The sequence below is a fragment of the Crocuta crocuta genome, unplaced genomic scaffold (genome assembly GCF_008692635.1).
Source record: "Crocuta crocuta isolate KB4526 unplaced genomic scaffold, BGI_CrCroc_1.0 scaffold551, whole genome shotgun sequence".
Lineage (NCBI taxonomy): Eukaryota > Metazoa > Chordata > Mammalia > Carnivora > Hyaenidae > Crocuta > Crocuta crocuta.
Genome location: NW_027530969.1, coordinates 998,940 through 1,020,680, shown reverse-complemented (window position 1 = coordinate 1,020,680; position 21,741 = coordinate 998,940). Strand labels below are relative to the sequence as shown.

The 21,741-nt window shown below is 38.4% G+C and overlaps 1 protein-coding gene across 5 annotated transcripts in view; it reads left to right on the top strand.

Annotated features, from left to right (window-relative positions):
* FBXO16 (F-box protein 16) overlaps positions 1-21,741 on the top strand; it is a 58,022-nt gene that overhangs the window by 20,833 nt on the left and 15,448 nt on the right. For 3 of the 5 annotated variants that reach the window (XM_077769725.1, XM_077769728.1, XM_077769729.1), the window contains exons 4-6: positions 7,178-7,384; positions 10,645-10,809; positions 15,780-16,009. In XM_077769725.1, coding sequence (XP_077625851.1) covers positions 7,178-7,384; positions 10,645-10,809; positions 15,780-16,009 — 602 coding nt within the window. Of the gene's footprint in view, positions 1-1,071; positions 1,179-7,177; positions 7,385-10,644; positions 10,810-15,779; positions 16,010-21,741 lie in introns of those variants that run through there. The other 2 variants (XM_077769726.1, XM_077769727.1) reach the window with 2 other exon arrangements.

Below are 21,741 nucleotides of genomic sequence, written 5' to 3'. Positions count from 1 at the left end.
CTTATTTTTTTAAATATTATTTGAGAGAGAGAAACTGAGCAGGGGAAAGGGACTGAGGGTAAGGAAGAGAGAGAGAGAGAAAGAGAGAGAGAGAGAGAGAGAGAATCTCAAGCAATCTCCATGCTTAGCACAGAGCCCAATAGGGGCTTGAATCTGTAATCCTGGGATCATGAACTGAGCCAAAATCAAGAGTTTGAGGCTCAACCAAATGAGCCACCCACGTGCCCTGTTTGTTTTTTAAGCTGCTGTTCAGTATCCCACAGGATGGGTATACTCTAATTTACTTAAGTGTTTCCTTATTGATGGCTATATGTGTATGCAAATACATAGAAATGCACAGCAGTGGGGTACCTGGGTGGCTCAGTTGGTTAAGCTTCTGACTTCAGCTCAGGTCATGATCTCATGATTCGTGGGTTCCAACCCCACGACAGGCTCCTTGCTGACAGCTCAGAGCCTGGAGCCTGCTTTGGATTCTGTGTCTCCCCCTCTCTTTCTCTACCCCTCCCCTGCTATGTGCTCTCTCTCGCTCTCTCTCTCAAAAATAAATTTTAAAAAACAAACAAAACAAGGAATTGCACAGTGATTATTTCTGGGGAATGGAATGAGATCAGCTGGGGAGGAGGAGTGACAGAGAATTTTCATGTTTAATGGTATATGTACCTATTTGAAACTCTTTTAAAATTTATTAATTTTGAGAGGAGAGAAAGAGAGAGGATATGTGCTCAAGCAGGGAACAGACAGAGAGAGAGAAAGGGAGAAAGAGAATCCCAAGCAGTCTTTGCACTGTCCACATAGAGCCTGACATGGGGCTTAATCTCATAAAATGTGAGATCATGACCTAGGCTGAGATCAAGAGTTGGATACTTAACCACCTGAGCCACCTGGGCACCCTGTGAAACTTTTAAACAATAAGGTATCCATACCTGACTGTGAAATTGAATTTTTTATAACAGGACTCAGAAACTCAACCAATTGAGATAAATAACCAATAAGCAAAAAATAACAAGCCTTCCTCTTCAGCTTGTCCCCCACTCACAGTAAACTTTTCCTTGCCAGTCTGTGTGAGATGAGTGGAAACTGTCCCGAAGTCCTGCAACTGCAGTAAGAATCCTTGGAGCAACTACTCCAAACATAGGATTTTCACAATGCTATTGAGTCCAGAAAGCCCTATAAAAAAGGTATTAAAATAATAAAATATAATTGTGATACAACATAACATAACATAATTGATATAATGTAATATAATGTAAGAAAAGGTACTAACTGTGAAGGGAAGCACCTTATGTGATACAGGATGGGAGAATGGCCCTGGCTATTCCGCAAATCTCAGTTATTGGATCCCTGGCTACAGTGTTATGGGTATTTTTACTTGAAAGAAGATTATCAAATTCCTGAATTCCTGGACAATTAACTCTTCCATGAACTATTTACTTTTTGGATTACTCCTAGCACCTTTTAAATTCCAAAGGGATTTTTCCCCAATTGTGAAGCATTCTTCTGACTCATCAACCCACCTTCAATTGGTAGGAGTTCAAGGAATGCAAAATTCATTTTCTATTAGCCTAAACAAACACAATTAGAAAGGAAAATCCCTTGAGGCGAAGAACACCTATCAAAGCCAGATATAAATTACCTTTGACCATTATAATCAGGGAAATAAATGAGAAACCAATGTAATTATCTTTTTAATCTCTAGAGGAAAATGTTTTAATGTTTTCTTTTATAGATTTCTTCAGCATTTTATAATCCTAGTGTTCTTTTATATTCATTCTAAATCACTGTTCTTCAATCTGAGCTCATTCTCTTTTTGTGGGCAGCAATGAAAGTAGACGAGCTAACTTCCGTCATTCTAAATGTACTTCCCATCCTTGCCAATGCACGGACATGATAATTTTATGGTTTTTAATTTAATTGTTTGCATATATATTCTTTTTACACTGATTTAACCCACATAATAATTATTTTTAACATCACTTTGATATTTTATAATAGCTGCCATGTCTATGAGTCATACACCCTATTAAGGATTTTATACATATATTATTTAATCCTCACAACAACCCTACAATTTAAATATAATTATTCCTAATGTATAAATGAGGAAATAGAGAGGTTGTTAGTGGTGGAGCTGGAATTTAGTGATTTATTTCTAAAGAGTATTGGAAATAATAGAACACTGGAAATAAGACTACCAATAGTCTCATTCACAAACCCATCATCAATCTGCAATACCATATTTTCTCTTATCATGTTGATACATTACAGTCTGCATAGCTGATCCCTTATTAGGCATTTTTATTATTTCTGATTTCATTCAGTGATAATAATATCTCATGAAAATTTTTTTGTAACCATAATCATCCTCGGTTCCCATGTAGCTCAGTTTCTAGAGAACCGCAGGCACTGCCTATAAGTTATTTTAAAAATGAATTTCAGGGGCACCTGGGTGGCTCGTCGGTTGAGGGTCCAGCTTCAGCCCAGGTCAGGATCTCATAGTTCGTGGGTTCGAGCCCCACATCGGGCTCAGTGCTGACAGCTAGCTCAGAGCCTGGAGCCTGTTTTGGGTTCTGTGTCTCCCTCTCTTTCTGACCCTCCCCTGTTCACGCTGTCTCTCTCTCTCAGAAATAAATAAAACATTTTAAAAAATGAATTTCAATTTTCACTTTGTGTTTCAAAGAAAAATCAAAGCAGAACTAGTTTAAAACTCATAACAGTACTTCTCAAGTCTCCTTTTGTTAAACAACAAAAATTCAGCTGAATAATTTAAAAATTCAAATTGGCTTTATTGAACAATTTGTGAATCAGGCAGCATTCTATCTAGCAAATAGAAAGGACCTCCATTGAGCTATATAAAAGGAAAGGTTTTTAAAGGTAGAGAGGGAGCCTAAAAACAAAAATTATTAGCAAAGAATTATTAGCAAAAGAATGCATTGTTTTAGGCAAGATTTTCTTCCTAAGTGGAATGGAAGGGGGCTGTCAGTAAATTGCCTAGTGCTAAGTGGGAAATCCCATGTTGACTGGTTAAAGTTATATTCCTGGGGGATTTATGATATACAATTAGGTTAGGTATTAAGTCTTGGTTTGCTGACACAGGGCCTTTAACACAGGTGACTCCATTTTGGTACCGTGATTTTAATACTTTCCTTCATTCCTCAGCTCTCTTGTTCTCTGATTGCTGTCTAAGGCAACGGCTGTCTGAATCCTCAAACTCCCAACAAGCCAAAACCTTACTGCTTTTCTTTCTCTTCATACCTTCTCTTTGGCTCTTTATTTTATAGATCAATGTAGCTTCTCAGGCATGGTCCTTCCCCTGGCCCCTAGTCATTCTGGTCTGGCTTCTCTTCATTCTAAGAATCCATCCCAAAAAGAAAGAAGTCCTATATTGTGAGTTGGAAATATGGATTGTACAGAAATACAGGTAGGAGAAATCAGGGAACACTCCCACATGAATAGATCTTATTCATTTATTTGTAAGCTGAGGTTTTGGGTTTTTTTCTTCCCTGCTGTGAGCACACATAAAGATCCCTACAGGAGTTGTGTCTTCACAATGTCAGGACTCCAAACTCAATGACACTTCACTACCCATTTAACTTGGCTTTGTACACGTCACACAAAACAAAGTCTAATACAAAGTCACACAACAAAGAAGATACAACAGGGGGCAAGAAATTAATGAACCAAATGTAAAGCCAGTGAATCCCGAAGCACACAGTTAGGGTGAGGCTGTGGTCCAGTCTAGGTCATCTCTCAGCTCATACCGCTTATTATGTTCAAGCAGTGGAGAATCTCTTTTAGGTTCAAGATCAACTAGTCAGGGCCTTTGGTGGCATTTCCCTTTCAAATATGGTCAGAAGTAGAAGGGTCAGTGTCTGGAGAGTCTGACCGTTTGCTGCAGAAATCCTCCCTTTTGAAAGGAGTTTAATCAGTCTTGGGCCTTTGCAGGCCTCTTCTGGTTCTAGTGATTATCAACTCCTCCTCCAGGCTCTTTTCAGTCCTTAGTACTGCCAGTCTGTGCTGGTTTGGTGAAATCTGGTCTTAGCTGCAACACCCTTCACTGCTTATGTCACTGTTTGACAGGAGTGATTCTATCTAGCTCTCTACATCGGCACACCCTCTCCTTGAATTATAGTCTCCAAACCAAGATTCTTGGGTCATTAACTAGATCTATAATAGTGAATAGTTTTTGATTAAGAAGTATTCTTTCCAAGGTGCCCAGGTGGTTCAGTCGGTTTGTTGTGCCCGAATCGCGAGTCCCCACAGACCAAGGAGCCGACACCGATGCAAGTACATAAGGGTCTTTATTACAAGCTCGAGCAGGGGCTCACCCATCTACCAGCTCAGCGGCAGCAAAGTGAAGCCCCAAACAATAGCAAGCAGGGTTTTTATGGGGTAAGGGACGGGGGTGTTACAGTGCACACGTTGTACATATTGCATCATCACATAAGCACCAATCATAATTGTACAGCACCCATGGTAACAGTTTTGACCATTCAGTGTCTGTGAGGCTTCCGTTACTTTTGGCAGGACCCAATCATGACGTTTGAGAATCCTTTGAAAATGACCAATTATGAGGTGAGCTCAAAGGGCCTACATGGAGTTTAGGCAAGCGGTGAGTGATTGGCTAGTTTGTACAAAGTAACTACCTGCAGTTCCCACCCTGACTCAGGCCACAGGAATGTTACAAATTTCTTTTGATTGGCTGATCCGAGGGTGGTTTCAGCTCAAGCTTTTCCTGGAACTGGGGCTATGTGCAGCCTGAGGTTGCTTTTTTTTTTAATTTTTTTTAATGTTTTATTTTTGAGAGAGAGAGACAGCATGAGTGGGGGGAGGGTCAGATTAGAGAGGGAAACACAGAATCTGAAGATAGCCTCCAGGCTCTGAGCTGTCAGCACAGAGCCCGACGCGGGGCTCGAACCCATGAACCGTGAGATCATGACCTGAGCTGAAGTCGGACGCTCAACCGACTGAGCCACCCAGGGGCCCCAAGGTTGCTCTTAATGGAGGACTTAATTTCAGGCTCTTCAGGTTAAGCTTTCAACTCTTAATTTCAGCTCAGGCTGTGATCTCATGGTTCATGGGATCAATCCCCACATTGGGCTCTGTGCTGCTGGTGAGGCTGCTTAGGGATTCTTTCTCTCTTTCTCTGGCCCTTGCCTGCTTACATTCGCTCTCTCAAAATAAATAAATAAGAATTTTTTTAATAAAGGGGCACCTGGGTGGCTTAGTCGGTTAAGCGTCCGACTTTCGCTTAGGTCATGATCTCGTGGTTCGTGGGTTCGGGCCCCGCGTCGGGCTCTGTGCTGACTGCCAGCTCAGAGCCTGGAGCCTGTCTCAGGCTGTGANGGGCCTACATGGAGTTTAGGCAAGCGGTGAGTGATTGGCTAGTTTGTACAAAGTAACTACCTGCAGTTCCCACCCTGACTCAGGCCACAGGAATGTTACAAATTTCTTTTGATTGGCTGATCCGAGGGTGGTTTCAGCTCAAGCTTTTCCTGGAACTGGGGCTATGTGCAGCCTGAGGTTGCTTTTTTTTTAAATTTTTTTTAATGTTTTATTTTTGAGAGAGAGAGACAGCATGAGTGGGGGGAGGGTCAGATTAGAGAGGGAAACACAGAATCTGAAGATAGCCTCCAGGCTCTGAGCTGTCAGCACAGAGCCCGACGCGGGGCTCGAACCCATGAACCGTGAGATCATGACCTGAGCTGAAGTCGGACGCTCAACCGACTGAGCCACCCAGGGGCCCCAAGGTTGCTCTTAATGGAGGACTTAATTTCAGGCTCTTCAGGTTAAGCTTTCAACTCTTAATTTCAGCTCAGGCTGTGATCTCATGGTTCATGGGATCAATCCCCACATTGGGCTCTGTGCTGCTGGTGAGGCTGCTTAGGGATTCTTTCTCTCTTTCTCTGGCCCTTGCCTGCTTACATTCGCTCTCTCAAAATAAATAAATAAGAATTTTTTTAATAAAGGGGCACCTGGGTGGCTTAGTCGGTTAAGCGTCCGACTTTCGCTTAGGTCATGATCTCGTGGTTCGTGGGTTCGGGCCCCGCGTCGGGCTCTGTGCTGACTGCCAGCTCAGAGCCTGGAGCCTGTCTCAGGCTGTGACTCTCTCTCTGACCCTCCCCTGCTCACGCTGTCTCTGTCTCTCCTAGAAACAAACAAAAAAAAATCATAAAAAAAAGAATTTTTTTAAGAAAAAGAAGTATTCTTGCCAATTAAATAAAAATACATATGACTATAATGAAGGTGACTTGTCATGCTTTATATATGCCTTTTTAGGTAGTGTATTTTATGATTACAACTAAAGTTCCTTATAAAATTTTCATTACTTTATGATGACTATAATAAATATCTGTACATGAAATGCAGTAGTATGCAGAATACAGGCAACCCCACACTTACCTATTTCTTTAATCAACTAAGGAAAAAAAGACAGATTTAGATTCTGGTAAACTGGCTCGTTCAATTGGCAGGTGTTCCCATAAGAAGCTTTCTTTGGGTTTTGGCCAGCTCTCAAATTCTTACCTTTCATCAGTCATTGATCTTGGAACTGATTAAGGGTTATATCTGGGGAAAATTGTGAAGTAACCAGAGCTTTTGTTTGGCATGCCCCAGATTACTTGGGCATCTATCTACTTCCTGTCCCTGGTACTCTTTTTTCCATGTCCTCTTATTGATGTTTTCTCTCCAATCATTTACACATTACTGGGACTTTATCCCAGTATACTCCCTTTCTCAGCGATATTTGCATATCTTACCTTATCTCCACTTGTGAGTGCAAAGCTTTATTTCTGGTCCTGGAGTTTGGCACTAATGAGCTAATATAGAAACTCTGGTGGGAAAGGGGCTGCCCAGGTGCCTTCTCTTGAAATTATATCTTTATATGTTTTCTCAGTTTATGAATATGGCCAGCTCCCAACTTATTGATCTTACATAATGGCAAGTTCTGAGGTCAAGCGTATGTCTGTGTATGCACTCATGTCTTGTACATGCTGGCATGTATAAATGTGAGAAAGGACAGGTAAGTGGCAAAATGTCAAATTTACTGATTAAGAGAAGTACATGCTATTCATTAGTAATAGAATTTTAAACTTACTTTCTCTGCCATGCTTCTCTCTTCTTCAATGAATCTCTGGTATCAGACTGAACCTGGAGGGGTTTTTTTCTTTCTTTTTTCCAGTTTGATAAATGGACAGACTCTCAGCGGAGAAGAATCTTGACAGGCCTGTTAGAACGTTGCTCCCTGTCACAGCAAAAGTTCTGCTGTCAAAAGCTTCAGGAAAAAATTCCAGCAGAAGCTCTGGATTTTACTACCAAGCTTCCAAGGGTGTTATCTTTACACATCTTTTCTTTTCTGGACCCCCGAAGCCTTTGTCGTTGTGCACAGGTAAAGGCAAAGAATTAGTGTACAACATTTTATAGTGATAGCCTAGGAAAACTCTAGAATGAAAGAGGGGGGAAAAAAACTCATGCACAAAACCAAGAAATAAGATGAGTTGGTCAATATGTTTAGTCTATATAGTTTGAATTAATCCCTGTCTCCTTTGTGCCTAACTCTGTATTTAGTGCTCATAAGTAGATATAAAATGATGTACGACATCATTAGTGTCCACAGAATGGTATAGGCTGGTTGGGGAGACAAATACACATATGTGAAATGGTTCATCAGCAGGATAGTCTTACATTGCATAGCATACAACTAGGATAAAATTCTAAGGGCACGTGAGAAGCTTGGTCTGTTAAGTGTCCAACTTTGACTTAGGTCGTGATCTCACAGTTTGTGAGTTCGAGCCCCACATCCGGCTCTGTGCTGCCAGCTCAGAGCCTGGAGCCTGCTTCAGATTCTGTGTGTGTCTCTCTCTGTCCCTCTTCTGCTTGCACTCTGTCTCTCTCTCCCTTGAAAATAAATAAACATTTAAAAAATTAAAAAAGTTCTAAATTGTATGGTGCAGGCCATTCATAAACAGAAGAGCTCTAAATAAGGTGCTAATGAGATATGTACAAAAAACTACAAGAGTAAAAGAGTTCAGAGTGAGTAGATATGCTTCCAGTGGCCTTGGAAAAGGGGCTGACTGTTGTTTTCTTACAAGTAAGTCCACGGTGTATTATAGTGTATTTCAATTATTTATGAGATAAACTAGTAGCCATTTTGTTGAGTCTTTTCATAGAGGTTGGTAACACCAGAAGTTACTTGTCACTATGCATTCACATATGTGTAACATGTTAACTTTAGTTTTTAAAATTAAGAAGATGAATGCAGTAAGAAAGATGAATTAATAAATGGTGTTAGGACAATTGGGCAGCTATCTGAAAAAAATATTCTAGTAGGATAAAAGATTGGTATGAAATCAAAGAAAACCATAAAGTACTCAAAGAAAACATAAGGAAGGAGGGCTTTGTGAGTATTCTATAATACCCAAAGCTTTTAAACAAAATACACAATTTAGGGGCACCTGAGTAGCTCATTCAGTTAAGCCTCCAACTCTTGATTTCAGCCTAAGGTCACGATCTCACCATTTGTGAGTTTGAGCCCCTCGTTGGACTATCCACTGACAGTGTGGAGGCTGCTTGGGATTCTAAATAAATAAACAAACAAACTTAAAAAAAAAGAGTATCATATAGCTATATAATGAATTATTGTGGGGCGACTAGAAAATATGTTTTCAAAGAACAAAGATGCTTATAATATGTAAAATGAAGAATGCACAATTTAAAATTGTATACATATAGAGTTTCCCAATTTTGTTTCAAACATGCCTAGAAAAAAGGCAGAAAAGAATTCTGGCAGGTTGTTAATAAGGGTAATCTCTGATTGATGGGATTATGGGTATGGGGTGGGGTTTTTTTGCCTTTTTTTTTGTCCTTTTTTTGGGGGGGGAGAGAGAACAGAAGGAGAAGGGCAGAGAGAGAGAGAGATAATCCCAAGCAGCCTCCAGGATGTCAGTGCAGATTCTGTCTCGGGGCTCAATCTCACATGAGATCACCACCTGAGCCGAAATCAAGAGTCACTTAACCGACTTAGCCACCTAGGTACCCCGGGTATTATTTTTCCTTAAACTTCTTGGAATTTTCCAAATTTTGCACACTGAGACTGTTTTGATTTGAGGGAAATGTGATTTGAAATCCTATCACATATGTGTACCATATGTCAATCTTACAAGATCTCGGCATTACATTTTTTCCCCAGTACTGACGGTGAGGAAGACACAGGCAGTTGTTCTTCAGCCAGATTTAACACTAATGTCATTGCACCAAAATGAACTTTGAGCTGTTTAAAAAGATGGAGGCAGGAAGGGTCTGATAATTTTGAAAGCTCCTACCTACTCTTCAACTCTCCTCATTCCTGTCTACCTTAAAAGCAAACAAAAAAACACCAAAGAGCAAAACAAAACATACAAAAACCTTATCTACCCTGGCGGGACAGGGAGGGAAAAACTTAATACTGAGGTCAAAACAAGATGTAAGGAAAATGAAGGGAAGAGTGAGAATTGAGCGACTTTTTTCCTCATCCAATTCCTCTGAAATCTCACCTCTCCACCAAATCCCGAGTTAATGAACCATATGAGGATTAAGGTTGATGTTGTTTCATTTCTGCATTGAACAAAGTAGATGTGATTTCTGTTCCTGCCTGCAGGGCTCTGTCAGATTCTCTATACCCTTTTTCATCCTTCCAGCTCCTGAACCTGTTGTTTCTTGTAATTGTACCCTCCCCTCTCCTGTATGTCTCCTCTTCAGACCAGAAAATGATGCTAAACATAATGGAACAGTACTTGGTAGATGGAAGGAGGAAGAGAGGGCTAGATAAATGGATGGATGAATATTATAGTGTTCTGCCTTTTTTTTCTTTGGTGCTCAAAAATTATTAATTAACTAATCTTGAAGAAGTGACTAATTTCACAAGGATGAAATTTGGGTTTGAAGGTTAGATGTCATCTTTGCAAGTCTCACAGGGGACACAGAACCCCTGAGCTGAATTTTATAAATGAAGTAATTTTCAACAAGACTTGTTCAAAATCTGAAGTAAGTTACTGTAAATACTGCTGCAACATAGTAGGGTCACCTCCAACATTTGCTGGATATGTGAGATTGACCAGAATGCCATGGGAATGGAATGTAGAGAACAAATAATGTATGCTGTTTGGAATCTTAAAGGCTATGTGGGGCATACCATAAGATATCAGAAATCATGTTCTGTTTATAAAATTTCTATTTAGTTAAATCATAAGAACAGAAGGAAAATGGAAGCATACCAAAAACGAGTAAAAAATATGCAGACCCAAGTATCTACAGCCTTCCTATAACTTTCAAATGAACTTCAGGAACTTCTAGAAAGTTCCAAAATCTATCTGAGCAAGTTCCCTTGTTTGCAATACTAGAGTAGTAATAACACCTCCCTCCTTAGGTTGCTGTGGGGACGGTTAATAGGTGCTCAGTAAATATTAGTTGACTCTAAGTGTGATTTCACATTTACAGAAAATCCTCCTGCCTAGGTAGGAAGCATTTCAGGTAAGTAACTATTTAAGATGTGGTTTGGAGGAAAAGAACAAGAGTTATCTCAGGTCCAGGGTGACAGCTCAAGACATAGAAAAAATGGGCATGTAAACTGAGTAGGGTTTTTTTTTTTTTTCTTTCCAATTGTGTTTTCAGGTGAGCTGGCATTGGAAGAACTTAACTGAGCTGGATCAGCTCTGGATGCTCAAATGTTTACGATTTAACTGGTACATCAATTTCTCTCCAACTCCCTTTGAGCAGGGTATATGGAAGAAGCACTACATTCGGATGGTAAAAGAACTTCATGTTACCAAGCCTAAGGTAAATTTGGGGCAAAAAGCATACAAATATCAGCTATTTAGGAATACCAGAGGGGAGGTGGGGGACGGGGACGGGTTAAACAGGTGATGGGGATTAAGGAGGGCACTTGTGATGAGCACCTGGTGCTGTACATAAGTGTTGAATCATTAATGTTAACTAAGTGAAATTTAAATTAAAATTTAGGGGCACCTGGGTGGCTCAGTTGGTTGAACATCCGACTTCGGCTCAGGTCATGATCTCATGGTCTGTGAGTTTGAGCACTGTCCGGCTCAGTACTGACAGCTTGGAGCCTGGACCCTGCTTCAGATTCTGTGTCTCCCTCTCTCTCTGCCCTCCCCCTCGCTCTCTTGCTCTCTCTCTCTCTAAAATAAATAAATATTTAAAAAATTTTATTAAATTAAAACTTACCAAAAAAGGAGGGGGGGAATTCCAGAACTGAATGATCAAACTTGAAGTTGGGAAGGGGACTTGGTTGAAAGGAAATACACTACTAGTTCAAAATTTTCCTTTTCTGAGAACTCAATAGCCTTGTCCAAGACATCCATGTTAGTTGACACTCCCAAAACCACAGTTCCACCCAGGAGGTTAGGATCATGGAACTATTCACTCTGTTCACATTCCTGGATTCCTGTATCTCTGACTCACACACCTGGCAATTCTGACACTGGGATTCTGTGAGAGTGTGCAGTATTTGCTATCAATGAGCCATCAAATTTTACTTTATTAATTCAAAATTTCTGATTCTATCAGGTGAGCTAAAGTTTGTGTATCATTTATACAGAAAAGTTTTCCAATAAATCTATAATTATGGAAATGAGCAATGAGTATACTAACATTCTTTTTAATCTAGCAACTAAGCAATGTAAAGCATTTACATATGATCATAAAAAGTAAATAATGCAGGAATAATTTTTCTAGTTGTTTTCTCTGCATTATAACCAATGTTTATGTTCATTCTTATAGTCACAGTTAATCAGATAACTCATGGGAGAATTTTATGAGCCTTTTCTTTATGGTATGATCTATACACATGCAGAATTGTGCATCGTTTTGTACAATAGATGAGTTCCTGAAAAATTATGTGTAAATTAAAATTTTTTAATAATTTTTAAAACCACAGGGGTATCATATCCTATGAAAAAATCACAGTGAATCCTTTTAAAATTGAAGAATCCTTTGGAAAGATGAATTGTCAGCTCCTAACTTGTTCATTTATGTTTAGTTTTATTGTTTTAAAGTAGAATCCATCTACGTTTAATATAGTAATAAACTATGCATAATTAATATTGTTACAATTGCAACCATAAAACTGGTCTTTCTGATTTCAGTAATGGGTGTGCTCCATGAAGATTTCTTTTAAAAGGAAAATTTTAAATTGCAGTGATGGAAGAAGTTATTTTCAAAATTACCATGGCTATGATTTCTTTTCAAGATCTGATAAGGCTTTTCTTGGCTCTCATTTTCAATTGGGGGCAGGGAATGTCATTCAGTAGCTGAAGCTTGGGCTGTTTTGGGACAGAGAAGAGAAAAGTGATTAACCAGTTTATAGAAGAAGAGAGGTTTTGAGTGTTGCTTATAAAACTGACTTAAAAGCTTTGTCTTTAGCAGTAATTCTTTTCTATAAAAAATGTATAACTGTATTTAAAAATAATGAATAGTTCTGATGCAAGAAAATTGCCACCTATTTGCTTAGTGTTACATTTCTTTGGCAAACACTTTGTTATATTAAACTTTAGTTTTTCTGCTTAATAAATAGACCTATATCAGAACAACAAAGGTTAATAAAATCTCCTGATAAACTTATTGATTAAAGAAACACTAAAAAGTCATGTGGTTAAGGTTAATAAAGTCAGTGACTAAGGTTAAAAAGTCAAATGTCAGCACCATACGTACTTGAGTAATGTGTGTAGTTCCCTGTGAGGTTGCTGCAGTGATGGTGATCATAGGCAGCCACTGATGTTTACCTTCACTCAAGCCTCCCCCCGCCCCAGTACCTCATACCTGGCATGTGCTTCAGCAGAGCTTTTGAAAGCATTTTATGAGCAAATGGTTGTGGTGAATATTAGTTTCCTCACCCTTAAAATGAAAGGACTGGACTAGAATGATCTTTGTAACTATCTGTAAGGCTATGCTATCTACCTCAAACAATATAATTTCAAAAAGACTCCATCTAGAAAAAGAAGAATAAGTTGAACCCAAAGTAGATAGAAGGAAAAAATAACAAAGAGCTAAGATCAATGCAATTAAAGCAAACAGTAGAGAAAGTCAGTCAAACCAAAGCTGCTTCTTTGAAGACATAAATAAATTTCATATATTTCTAGCTAGGCTGATTGAGGAAAAAAAGAGAGAAAACATTTATTACTAGTAACAGGAATGAAAGAGGGGGCATTACTACACATCCTGTAAACATGAGAATAATGAGGGTATATTACGAATAAGTCTATGTCACTAAATTTGGCCACCTAGATGAAACACAATTCTTGAAAATACAAATTACAAAAAGTCTCAATAGGAAATAGAAAACATGAATAAATCTTTATCATTTAAAAAATTGAATTCAGGGGTGCCTGGGTGGCTCAGTTGGTTAAGCAGCCAACTTCGGCTCAGGTCATGATCTCACAGTTCATGAGTTCAAGCCCCACATCGGGCTCTGTGCTGACAGCTCAGAGCCTGGAGCTTGCGTCCAATTCTGTGTCTCCTTCTCTCTCTGCACCTCCCCTGCTCATACTCTGTCTCTCTGTCTCTCAAAAATAAATAAACGTTAAAATTCTCTAAAAAGTTCAATTCATAACCCAGATAGATTCACTGGTGAATTCCTTCACAGATTTAAGGGAGGAATACTAATTCTTCTTCTTTTTATTTGAGAGAAAGAGAGCACGAGCAAGTGGAGGGGAGGGGCTGAGGGATAGAGAGAGAATCTCAAGCAGGCCCCACACTCAGCATGGAGCCTGATATGGGGCTCAATCCCACAACCCTAGGATCATGACCTGAACTGAAATTAAGAGTCAAACGCTCAATCAACTGAGCCACCTGAGTATCAATTCTGCTTAAATTCTTTCATAAAATGGAAGACAAGAATGCTTCCCAACTCATTATCTTTATATCAAAACCAGATAGAGCCTTTATAAGAAAACAAAACAAAACCACAGACTAACATCCCTCATAAAAACAGACATAAAAATTCTTTTAAAATATTAGCAAATTAAATCAAGTTATATTTAAAGAAAGAATAATACATGATGACCAAGTGGGATGTATCCATGGAGAGTAAGGCTGGCATAATCTTAAAAAATTAACCAATGTAATTCACAGAATAAAAGAGAAAATATGTATGATCATTTCAGTATATGCCGACAAAAGCATTTAACAAAAATTCAGCATCCACTCACGATTTTAAAAATTCTCAAAAAGACTTTAGGTAAACAACACTTTGTTTACTTAATACAAAAAAGTGTCACAGTTTCCATTTATATTCTATTTTGTTAAAGTGTCAAACATTTTGTTACTTTTCAGTATGAATAATGTTTATATATAATTACTAACACTTATGCCTGAGTTTTTTCTGCCTGAAATTGTTTATTGTTATGTATTATTTATTCCCAGTAGTATTAAATGAGGCCTTCTTCAGCAAAAACAGATTCTGTTTGATATAAGCTCAGAGAAATGAAATGAATGGCCATTCTAAATGAGACCTGAACAAAATATTGAGTATTAATCTAATAATGAGCTATCAATTATATAAATATGAAATGTCTTCTTAATCATTCATTAAATTAGTAAATACTTATTAAATAGTGTTAGGTGCTAGATGCTGAGTATAATGGTCCTAACCCTGCTTTAAAGGAGCCTAGTCTAGTGGCCTAGGACATAAACAAATACATAATTGCAACACCGAGTACTAAATGCTATTCTGCAATAGAAATATATACAAAGAATAGTTAACACAAGGATAAGAAACTAACTGATTCTGCTTGAAGAGATTGGGGAATTTCTTAATTTTCACCAACAATTCAAGCAAACCAATTTACCATGCAAAGCTTCCCTAATCTCTTAAAGAACAAAAATTAAGCCTTTAATGGCTTCTCAACGTACCATTACCACTTCCCTTAGGTTACAACCACATTAAAAACCTTATGAATTTCACACACAAAGATAGACTTCAATTTGGGAAATTAAAGCAAAAGTATTCTTTGGGAGCAGTTAAGGTTTTGAAAACTGATCAAATCTATAGTTTACCCTCATATAACTCAAAGTTGTCCCTATGGGTTAACAGATAATTAAGCCTGGAGTACTTCCATTTTTGGAATGTGTACATTTTTATGAATAAGTGAACTGCAATTGTACATAAATTACACAATGATGTGGCAGTACAGGATAGAGAGGTTTAGTGCAAGGGCTTGAAGCAAGACATCCTAGATTCAAATTTTGACCCTTTGGGGTCCCTGGGTGGCTCAGTCCATTAAACGTCTGACTTCAGCTCAGGTCATGATCTCACAGTTCATGAGTTTGTCCCCTGCATTGGGCTCTCTGCTGTCAGCATAGAGCCCCCTTCTGAACTTCTATCTACCCCTTTCTCTCTGATCTCTCCCTCCCCTGCTTCCTCTCTCTCTCTCTGTCTCTCTCTCTCAAAAATCAATAAACATTAAAGAAAAAAATTTGGATCCTCTGTTTACTACTTATGTAATAGTGGGCAAGTTCATTGGTTTATCCTATCTTCAGTTTCCACTTCTGTAAATGGGAGAGTAGTTAACTATTACCTTTCAGAGTTATGAAGGTTAAATAAAATAATGCATGAAAACTTCCTGAGACAGTGCCTGGCATATATACAAGTACTCCTGGATTGGTGGCTGCTATAATTATTGTCACCATTATCATTGCAATCAGGGCAATGATGATGGTATGATGATACGATGGTGGTGTTTTGTAATTATTATGATGTTTTAAGAACAGAAATAATTTTCTTTTTCCAGACACCTCCAAAAGATGGGTTTGCAGTTGCTGATGTTCAACCAGTTACAAGCAGTTCTCCAGAGGACAAGCAGTCTCCAGCATCAGCTTTCCGGTTCTCTTCCTCTTTGAGAAAGAAGACTCAAGGGGAGAAAGAACTCCCACCATGGCGGTCCTCTGACAAACATCCAACTGATATCATTCGCTTCAATTATCTGGACAACTGTGACCCCATTGCGCAAATCTGGCAAGGGTGAGAAGCTCCATGCTCTTCTTTACCTGTTTGCCATTAGACACAATTTTCTGACACTTCAGTATAGGAAAAGATGAAAATAGAATTTACTGTAAAAAATGCTTTTCAATGAATAGAAGCAAAAAGTAATTGAAAAGTAACCCATCATTGGTAAATTTGCCTTGTTCATTAGGATTTGTTTGCATTTTGTAGCTCTAGTAATTTAACATTACAGCTTCTTTTGATTTTTTTTTAATGTTCATTTATTTTTCGAGATTGAGAGAGAGACAGAGCACGAGCAGGGAAAGAACAGAGAAATTGGAAGACACAGAATCTGAAGCAGGCTCCAGACTCCAAGCTGTCAGCAAAGAGCCCAACGCAGGGTTCAAATTCATGAACCACAAGATCATGACTTGAGCCAAAGTCAGATGCTTAACCGGATGCTTAACCGACTGAACCACCCAGGCGACCCTTCTTTTGATATTTTAATACTTCAGATTTCAATCTAGCACCATGGAGTTCATTCTGGTCTTTTCCTTTTTCATATTTACAACTCCTTTCTCTAACAGTGAGAAGTCCAGCTCTCATATTTTTTTATACAAGTTATATATGTACATATATCATTTTGATTATATACTATATATATATAATTTGTATAAAAATTGCATACTATAAAAATACACACATATACATGAACAGTATCTATTTACTTACAAATACTGAAAGTAATTTTAAAGTTGCTAATCCATTTCATTATTAAAACAGTCTGCTAGACTTCAGTATTTGTTTATGGTTCCTTTTTTTAATGTCTATTTTGAGTGATAGTGACAGAGTGCATGTGGGGGAAGGGCAGAGAGAAAAAAAGAAACAGAATCCGGGGCGCCTGGGTGGCTTAGACGGTTGAGTGTCCGACTTTCGCTTGGGTCATGATCTCGCGGTTCGTGGGTTCGAGCCCCGCGTCGGGCTCCGTGCTGACTGCCACCTCAGAGCCTGGAGCCTGTTTCAGTCTGTGACTCCCTCTCTCTCTCACCCTCCCCTGCTCACGCTGTCTCTCTCTCTCTCTCTCTCCTAGAAATAAATAAAAAACATTAAAAAAAAGAAAGAAAGAAAGAAAGAAAGAAAGAAACAGAATCCAAGGGAGGCCCCAGGCTCCAGGCCCTTGGCTGTCAGCACAGAGCCCAACATGAGGCTCAAACCCAAAAACCACAAGATCATGACCTGAGCTGAAGTTGGACGCTTAACTGACTGAGCCAGGCGCCCCGTTTATGGTTCTTTTTGACTTTAGTCTGAGGGCATATATTCATAATACTGTGTTCAAAAGTTATGTGGGTTCTTTTTAAAAAATATCTCCTTCACTGTGATCTGTTACATAGTTCTAAAGTTAAAACTGCATATATAAAATTACATATATAAAACTATACAAGAAGTGGGGCGCCTGGTGGCTCATTCGGTTAAGCCTCTGGCTCTTGATTTTGGCTCAGATCATGATCCCAGGGTTAGTGAGATCAAGCCCCAAATTGGGCTCTGTGCTGACAGTGTGGAACATGCTTGGGATTCTCTCTCTCCTTCTCTCTCTGCCCCTCCTCACTCTTCAAAGTAAATAAATAAAAGCTCTTTTTAAAATGTATACAAAAAGTGCCCAAAAGGTATACTCAGAGCAGTGCCACATCCCATTTCTTCTATTCCCTTCCCACACTGTCATTGTTTCCACCCCATTCTTACTACCAAACCTAATTATTTTCACATTTTTCAACTATCTGATTGGCAAACAGTTTAAAGTTTGACAATACATTCTGTTGGTGAGGCTGTGGGCAAACAGGTACCCTCTTACATTGTTAGTAGGAATATAAATTGGCACAAACCTTATGGAGAGATATTTGACTATTACCTAGCAAAAATATCTATGTCTTTACATTTTGACTCCAAAATCCCACTTCTAGGAATCAAACTTGAAAATATGAAAAGCAGGGGCACCTGAGTGGCTCAGTCAATTGAGTGTCTGACTCCTGATTTTGGCTCTGGTCATGCTCTCATGGTTCATGAGTTCGAGCCCTGCGTTGGGCTCTGTGCTGACAGCGTGGAGTCTACTTGAGATTCTGTCTCTCCCTCTCTCTCTTCTGCCCCTCCCCTGCTCACCCTTTCTCTGTCACTCAAAACAGATAAGTAAACTTTAAAAAAAAGAAAATATGAGAAGTATATCTGTATGAGGATATTTATTGCAGGGTTGTTTCTCATTTTAAAGTATTGAGAATAACTTAAATTTTCATACATGGAGAGTGTGTGTTGAATAAACGGTGTATGGTCCATTCACACAATGGAGTATTAGGGAAGTATGAAAATGAGGAAGAGCTCTCTGAACTGATAAGCAATAAAAGGGTATGTTGTTAAGAGAGAGAAGCAAATTTCAAGAGAGTATCTATAGTATGCCACCCATAGTACAGAAAGAAGAGAAAGTAGGAAAATATATCTGTATCTGTATATACATATGTATCTGTTTGTTAATACATACATACATGTTTACAGGATAAACAAGAAATAAAGGAAACAAATTTTGAAATGTTTTGTAATGTTTTAATATGTCTGCTGCGTTTTCAGAATGTATTTAAACAGGTTAACATCAGGCAGCATAAGATAGTGACAGTGTATAGGTTCTGAGCCATACTGCTTTGGGTTCAAATCCAGACTCCCACAGCTCTAGCTTTGTGATCCTGGAGGATTTCTTAACTTCTCTGTGCCTTAGTTTCCCCACCTGTAAACTGGCAATAATAGTAATACCTAGCTTATAGGATCCCTGTGAGGTAATCCTCATATATATATATGCAACATGCATATGAAAGTGCCTAACACGTAGTAAGTAAGCACTTCTTTTGTAGGATCGTTTCTAAAGTTATATTATTTGGTTAGTAAATCCCATAAAGTTTGATGAGTTGGGGACATTGAGATTACATGTGTATTTTCAGGACTACTGGAGTCCCTTTGGAGGTGAGATGAGATTGGTAGCCCTAATTAGGCAAGAATTGAGCTCTTTGGGGGTGCAGACCATGTGCCTTACTCATTTTTTAAAAAAAGACTATAAAAGACATTCTTGGAGCAATTGCAGAAATGTGAATATGAATTGAATATTAAATGATATTAAAGAATTACCATTCATTTTCCTAAGTATGATGACACTAATGTGGTTAGGTAGGCAAATACTCTCTGAGGAGATGAGTATTGAAGTATTTAGGGGTGAAATATCTGCAATTCATTTTTTTATGATGTGGGAAAAATACATACATATATAGATACATATATGTATGTGTGTATCTATATATATGTATCTGTGTATATAGAGAGATAAAGCAAAAATAGCATAATGTTACTAATTGTTGAATCTAGTTGGACAGTGTATAGGTAATTAATCAGTGTGCTATTCTTTCAAATATTAAGTTGGGGGACATTTTTGAAAATTAAGCAACAAGAAATATTTCAGCAAAGCTGGACTTTTTAAATAAAATTTTTATAGTGGAAATTCAAATATATATATGAGTAAACAGAATACAACCACTTGTAACCATCAGCTAGCATTAACAGTTTTGAACTCATGCCCAATCTGGTTTCATTTATCCCTCACCAACTCTTCCCTTTCCCCAGGTTACTTTGGAGACAAATCTAAAGGTCATATTATTTCATTCATATATATTTCAATATATATTGAAATTGTGATATTTCATAGCACATCAAAATCAATGGATGATTTCATAATCAAATATTAAGCCAGTTTTGAAGTATCTTTGAATGTCTCATAAATGGTATTTAAAACAATTTTTTTTAATGTTTATTTATTTTGAGGAAGAGAGAGACAGAGTGCGAGCAGGAGAGGGGCAGAGAAAGAGGGAGACACAGAATTTGAAGCAGGCTCTAGGCTCTGAGCTGGCAGCACAGAGCCCAACACGGGGCTCGAACTCATGAACCATGAGATCATGACCTGAGCCAAAGTCAGATGCTTAACCAACTGAGCCAGCCAGGTGCCCCTCAAAAATTTTTTTTAATGTTTATTTATTTTTGAGAGAGAGAGAGAGACAGAGCATGAGTGGGGGAGGGTGAGAAAGAAGGTAACAGAATCAGAAGCAGGCTCCAGGCTCCAAACTGTCAGCACAGAGCCCAATGCGGGACTCAAACTCACAGACCACGAGATTGTAACCTGAGCTGAATTCCGAAGCTCAATTGACTGAGCCACCCAGGCACCTCTCACAAATGGTGTTTTTAAACAGTTAGTTTGTTTAATCAGGTTCCAAGTAAGGTTTGCATATTGCATTCAGTCCATGTGTCACTTAAATCTTTTTTTTTTTTTTTTTTAATCTATAGGCTTTTCCTCTGTCCTCTTTCCTCCCTTGGAATTTGTTACAGAAATCAGGATATTTATCCTGTAGAGCTTCTCACATTCTGATTTTGCTGATTGTACTCCCAATGTGGCCATACTTGGTGGTCAGATCTACAGGCTTGAGTAGATAAGATCATGTACTTCCATCATAAGGCGCATAATCTCTGGTTGTCTCTTTTTTTGTGTGATGTTAGTGGCTATTGAGGATCATTGCTTAGATTCATTACTTCAAGCAAACTGTTTTGGAAAGTGCCAGAGAATAAATACTTTACAGGACACAACTGTTCAACTCTGTCATTGTAGCCTGAAAACAGTCAAAGACAATATGCAAAAAAATATAGGCATGACTATGTCCCAGTATAACTTTATTTACAAAAATAGGCACTGGGCCAGAGTTGGCCTCTGAGCTATAGTTTGCTGATCCCTTCTTTATCCTAATATATATGATAGTTTTAGAAAACCAATACTAATATTAATACAAACAATAGGATTACTAAAAAACAGTTTAAGATTTCTTTGCCTGTATTTTTGTCCTTAGTTCTTAGTAGAATACTATGAAGAATGTGTGGACAAATTACTATGTTAAAATCCCATGAAGTAATTCCTCTGTGTGTAATAATGCCACCAACTCCCGAGACAAGATTGTTTCTTTTATTTTGTTCTTAGATTTTAGGGATTTTCCTCCTTTGTTTTATTTTATAATTTTGAAAAAAAAATTTGAGATGTTTCCAAAGTCAAATATATAAAACAAAATATATTTGGAGAAGCCTAGCTTCTGTTCCTACTCCTCCATACTGTTCTTTGTTCTTGATTGGATCACATGGGACTCCTACTTCTAGATAACCATTTTTCAAGATGTTAGGGTGTCATCCTTCCATTTAAAAAAATTTTAAGCAAATACACACAGGCATTTCTGAAATAAACATACAGCTTTATTCACCTTTCCTTTTAAAAATTTTTTAATGTTTATTTATTTGAGGGAGAGAGAGAGAGAGAGAGAGAGAGAGAGAGAGTGTGTGTGTGTGTGTGTGTGTGTGTGTGTGTGTGTAGGCAGGGGAGGGGCAGAGAGAGGGAGATAGAGAATCCAAACCAGGCTCCATGCTCTGAATTGTCAGCACAGAGCCTGATATGGGGCTTGAACCCATGAACCACAAGATCATGACCTGAGCGAAAGTCAGAAACTTCACCTACTGAGCCACCCAGGTGCCCCCACCTTTCTCTTTTCATGTAACAATATATCCTGGAGATCACTCCACAGTTGTATGTAGAATTACCCTGCCTTACTTTTTATAGCTCATGGTGCTCCATTGTGTGGATGTGCCAGAGTTTATTAAACTACTTCTCTTGTGATCTACATTTGGCCTATTTCCACTGGAGTGACAGCAATCAT